The sequence below is a fragment of the Trachurus trachurus genome (genome assembly GCF_905171665.1).
Source record: "Trachurus trachurus genome assembly, chromosome: 15".
Classification (NCBI taxonomy): Eukaryota; Metazoa; Chordata; class Actinopteri; order Carangiformes; family Carangidae; genus Trachurus; species Trachurus trachurus.
The window spans coordinates 29,165,756-29,171,755 of record NC_139906.1 but is presented as its reverse complement, the minus strand read 5'-3'; the positions used below and the strand labels follow the sequence as shown (position 1 = coordinate 29,171,755).

The 6,000-nt window shown below is 45.0% G+C and overlaps 1 protein-coding gene across 1 annotated transcript in view; it reads left to right on the top strand.

Moving 5' to 3' along the window:
- Positions 1-229: 229 nt before the first annotated feature.
- Positions 230-6,000, top strand: part of slc2a15a (solute carrier family 2 member 15a) — a gene marked incomplete at both ends in the record, with an annotated part of 31,260 nt that continues 25,489 nt past the window's right edge. The window contains one exon of the mRNA XM_083987985.1: positions 230-274. Within this exon, the coding sequence (XP_083844111.1) occupies positions 230-274 (45 nt within the window). The remainder of the gene's footprint in view (positions 275-6,000) is intronic.

Sequence of the window (6,000 nt, the reverse complement as noted above, 5' to 3'; positions counted from 1 at the left end):
CTTTTCTCTCAGTCCGTCACGCTGCTCTCCGTCATGTGATGACACTGTGTGGGTTTGTTTCTGGGGGCCTGTGGACTGCTGCCCGGCACACTGCACATGAACAGGCCTGACCACTGTAACCTGTCTGACCACGCCTGCTGCTGCAGCAGCCATGAGATCCTCAGCAGTGTAGAGGGGAGCCCTGTGGTTCAGCTGCTTGCTGTTTGGGACTGACTTACTGATTTCTTAAATGGCTGAGGAGGTTTTACTTCCACCGTCTGGGAAAGCCGGTTCGGTAAGTTGAGACTGTCTTGCATGATTCAGACCAGATACAGAGCCAAGGTCATCACCTGACTGATCCTCAATTGTTTCAGACATAGAGTCCCATGGAGCTAATAGCATTTACTACCAGCTTTCAAACTTTTAGAACTGCGCATGGGACAAAATAGATCAGTGGCTGCACTCAACAATAGTTTAGGAAATATCTAAAGTAGGTCATTTTTTAAAATCCATGTGATAAACAAACCTACTCTGTACTTTTTGTCACCAGAAATAGATTCTTGAGGTCTGAGGAACGTGCTGGTGTGACTAATCCACAGTGGACTATCATTTAGCCTATTATGCAGCTTCTTAAAAAAAAAAAAGTTTTAAAAAGTTGTTTTTTCATATAGACTCAAATCTGTTGTGAAAATGTGTCATAGTTTCATAGTTTTTCACAAGTTCATTGGCTGTGTGGTTGAGTCACTCAGCAGCTGAGTGCCTGTGTTTTGAGTGTTTAAATGCTGCTGAAACCATGAAATGGTTAATCATCATCAAGAGGGTTAGGGTTACACTGAAACAGATCAGTATTATATGTGTGGGCTTACAGTGTTAGACTACAGATCCCAACATCTACTGTGTATGTGTTTGTCTTTATTTTTTTATCTTTATCACATGGTTGGAATCAACGTCAGACAGCACAGTCACAGTGTGGGAACCCACATTTTAGTGGGGACCAAAATCCTGGTCCCCATGATAGAAGAGAATTGAATTCATTGAAGGTCAGAGGAATGCCCTGACAACTAAAAAACTATTTAATTGGTTAACTCAGTAACCCCCCTACTGGCCGGACCTGGTGAGATGGAAACACACACTTGGCTCATCTGCGCATGTGCGAACAGTTATCTGACCTCAAAGACAATTTGTAGCTACATAGTAATTACCAATGGAACTGAATGCAACTCGGAGCTCTTAGCTCAAAGTTTAAAGGGATATGGCAAAAAAATGTTCTCGTGTCTTGCCTCACTCCCGAGTCCATGACCAGCAGATAGACACCATCCTTTCGACTGTGCGTGCAGTAACAAGGGAGATACGGGCAGAGCTGGAGCACCGCTAATTAGCTTAGCTCAAACGCTGGAAGTGCATAGGTAGTGTTAGCCTGCCTCCTACCCGAGCCAAAATCAGCAGTCAGAAGCTGATTTCATTTTAGCTCTAAACTCTGTAAATATATCACTTTATCGACATTTCAAACATTTTTAGACGAGAAAGTAGCTGTTTAGATCAGCAGTGTGTCGTTAATTTGTCTAAATACCAGCTGTTTACAATTGTTCGGACAAATTCGGCGCTACTCAAGCTAGCCGTTGTGACCAACGCACTTCCGGTTACTTTCACAAAATAAAACACCCGTTGCCCTTTACATACAGAAAACCATGACGATAGAATTTGTGCTTTTACTTTGAAATAGGAAGCTAACCTACCCTCGATGTAGCTAGCTTGAACCCTCCGTTTTGACCGATCTCGTATTTGACCGCTCAAGATGCCTTACCGGAGAGTTTTGTCAGCTCTGAGACGAAGATCGGCCCGCCGGTTTCCGTTTAGAGTTGCTGAAGAGTTTCTCTGATGACTTTAGGTGGAGGCAGGCTAACACTACCTATACACTTCCAGCGTTTGAGCTAAGCTAATTAGAGTTAGTACGGAGTTACATGGTAAAAGTAATTAATTACCAGGAAAAGTAACTATAGTGTTACTTTTTTTTATTTTTATAAAGTGCTCAAATATGTGAAATTACTTAAAGGGACAACGAGGAGTTTCTATTTGGTTATAAAAAAGTCTCACGTTAATGTGGATGAATCTACGCTACCCACACTTGTTAATGGCTCCATTTTCGATAAATATATCGTTTTGTCTCTATCGTTATTTTGTTAAGTGGTGGTGGAAATGCTGGGCGAGCCGACCAGCGTTTCCTTACTTTTGGTTTCGTGGCGAGTCATGAGAATAACGCCGCCGAATCGCCGTTTATGGTCGGAACTACGACGGTATGTGATCGTCTTCCAACCTCTGACTTTCATTCTTGATGAATGAAAACATGAGTCTGTCTTGCGCCACTCAAATAATTTCACGGTGCGCGGAGGCTCATAAATGTAGTGTGAAAACACTTCGCTTTTCCAAAACTCCTCGTTGTCCCTTTAAATTTCTCTCCCTAACCCCCTTCATCTGCAATTAACCAACTTGCTCAGTCCAGTGTTGCCAACTTGGCGACTTTGTTGCTAAATCTGGCGACTTTCCAACCCCTCTTGGTGACTTTTTTTGTCAAAAGCGACTAGCAACAAATCTAGCGACTTTTTCCCGTGATATTACAAACGTTTCTGGACCTAAAATCACGTTATCACAGCTGTTTTCAACGAGCAGCGGCGCTGCCGCGGGCACTCACAGGTATTCAGCCTACACACAGTAGTGTCACGGAGCTGCCTCCGCTGCATTCAGAGACGCACTGCTCCACGCCACAGACATAAAGAGCGCCGCTGGCCGCTGCCGCTGGCCGCACCCCCCCCCACCCCGCTGAGATAATGACGTCATTTAGCGACTTTTAGCGACTTTTACGGCAGCCAATAGCGACTTTGCTTACTGAGGAGTTGGCAACACTGGCTCAGTCACTGTAGCCTACTCCTCCACACAGGCAGACTCCGCAAAGTGCTGTATCACTCCACCATCAGCTGTTTGGATCAGCGGTGTGTGGAAGAGACGCTGAAAATAATGTGTATAACGTACACTGAAAGAGGACCTAAGCAGGATTTTCCTGTGGCTATGCTACATTTTAACATTTTAACTACATGACTTGTCACTTGTTAGGAGTGAGAACGGAGGCTCTCTGCCTTCCATGGCGTCTCATGGCTGAAAACCAACCTTCCAACATCAGTGTAGTAGGCTACCTGGCCGTGGCCCCGGTGTCCCAGCTCTCGTCTCTGTGGCTCTGCGGCACAAACGTGCTCCGTAACCCGCAACTTGTTGATGTTTATGACAGTTGCGTCATCCACCGCTACTTTGATTTCTCGCCGGCTTTGTTGTAAACAAATGCACGTCGCCAGGCGATGGGTTGGAAAAAAAAAAACCGACCAGACTTAGGCTAGTTCTTCTCTAAACGGGTGTATTTGGCCTATTTTCTGATTCTGGAGTCAAGTAACGCTGAGTAACGGTGCCAATAACGGTAACGGGGGAAACAGTAATTACTCATTAGGGACTGTTCGTTATTTATCATCAGTGTCACCGGAGGGATTCACGGGACTTTTTTGTTTTTTTACATGACCCCCCTGTCGGAGTCAGTAAATTTTAACATGACCCTGCATTAAGCCTTATCAAAAGATACATGACCCCCCCCCCCCGCCCCCCCCCCAGCCATCGACACGTAACATCGCATCACGTAGCGCGTGACACTACATTATTTCATTTTGACAACCATGTGTGCAACACCTTCTCATCAATCCATGCCATTTATCAGCTGTTATTAAAACCCAACTCGATAACAGAATCGCGATTTTGGACGAGTACAGCTCACATTACACAAGCCATTAATAATTAATCCACACTCAAACGGAAGCAACAATAATGTGAACTGTACTCAACAACGTATTATTACAAGGTTTACGACAGATGACAGACAACTGGGGCCGTGTGTGTGTGTGTGTGTGTGTGTGTGTGTGTGTGTGTGTGTGCGCGTGTGTGTGTGTGCCTGCGTGTGTAGAAAGAGAGGGAGAGAGAGAGAGAGAGAAAGTAGATAAAACCAGCTAACTATTAGCTACCGTAGCTCAGGCGTCGGTCTCCCGTCAGGTAAAAGCTGCCGTTTATTCCTCAAATGTAGTTAAAGCAGAAGTAAGTGATCCGGTCGTTTTCACTAATGCTGCGTTCCAGGCAGGCAGCGCCCCTGACCAAAGGCACTGGCTCATAATCTGGAGTTGGTCCCCGGGCGCTGCACCGCGGCTGCCCACTGCTCCTCAGGGATGGGTTAAATGCAGAGAAAGAATTTCACTGTACTAGCTGTATATGTGACCAATAAAGTACCTTTACCTTTACCTTTGCTTTTGAAATCGTAAATTACAGCTTCAAGTCACAACTTACGACTTTGTAGTGTTCCAGGCAACCCACTCGTGTTTTTCCGACCTGTTTTACCGGTGAAAGTCACTATAACGGCCACTCGTAACTTCCGACCGGTGAACTCGTACCAGATCGAACTGGTACGACTTCACGGTCGGAAAAACACGAGTTTCCTTGAACGCACCATAACAGTCCTCGTCCCTACGTCACCACATTCACGGCGTCCCTTGGCTGCACACACAGCCCTGCATGCCGTTCTCTCTCCTCATTGGATAAAAACTGTAGGATACGATAAATGTTTTCTCCTCGGCTCAGAGCAGAGCAGAGTGACTGACAGACCCGTGTTTCAGACCAAACACTCTATGTAAGTGATTGCTGTTGGAAGATATAACTATTTAAGACTTATATTAACACAAATATATCACTTACTTCTGCTTTAATGAAGCCTCTCCGGTACAGTTATCCATCACTGCAGTTGATTTGGCCGCTAAACTGCTGGACGCTAAAACCGAGGGGGCGTCTGTGTGTTTACAATTCACGAAAACAACGTGAACTTACGTGCCGCTCACAGCCTCTGTACAGTACTGAAGTTAAACTCACTCACCCATAAAAGAACGAACGGTCCCTTACTGAAAAAAGTAGTGCCGTTAGTAACAATGTTTATTTAGTCACGGTTCGGTACGTACCTCGGTTCAGGGGTCACGGTTCGGTGCGGCTTCGGTACAACAGACAATTGAATGTAAAACTAAAAACCATCCTCTGTTATAAAAGTTTAAAAAAAAAATAGAATACAAAATATAACAAGTGCATTAGGAGTCTTATAATACCATTCATTAATTCTAGAGGATAAAAACTTGCACTTGGTAACTATTATTTTTTTTAAAACAACAAGAAACTAACATCAGTTTACACAGTTAATTCAGGCTAGATGCCAGTGATGCATATCGGGGTGACGCCCGTCTGTTATGACAGTTGCTGGCAGCTGTTATGCTACGCCCAACGGGGGCGTGATCAGCTCTGGGGCCTCATTTATCATTGTGGATACACCTTTTTTTACGCCATTTTCCCCTCGTTTTGTGCGTACGCACTTTTCTCCGCCAAATTTGGGATCTATCAAGCCAAAACCTGACGGGGAAAAGTGCGGACATTTACACCCATTTTGACCCTGGCGTACGCCTTTTTTGAGGAACAGGAGGAATTGGCGACACCGTTGCTGAGTCAGAGAACTGCAATGTGAGAGGGAGAGAGGAGCGGAGTAAATTTAGAAGAGCACAGTAGGATTTTTTAAAGTAATTGTGGTAGTGGTGGACCGTTGATGCTGGCAATCCAACCCGCTCTATAATAACACTAGGCTTTATGTTAATTGATAAACAGAGCGCATTGTGGATTTTGCCTTTTTGATTAGGCTGTGTGACGTCCGACAAGGATCAAACCATCCAAGTTTAAAAACACACCGGCAGCAGCTCACACTGATCTGCAGCCTAGACTGTTATTATTCTGTCACCTGAGTTAACGAGGTCCACGTGTGTTTGGAGCTGACGAGAGGAGAGAATAAAGAGCGAGACGACGCGGCCCTGAGGAGGAACTGTGAAGGACTCAGCTGTAATGGAAAATGACCTAAACCGAGTCCAGTAGAGCTGTAACTGTGTAGTGGGAAGGCGTGCAAAGTAATGG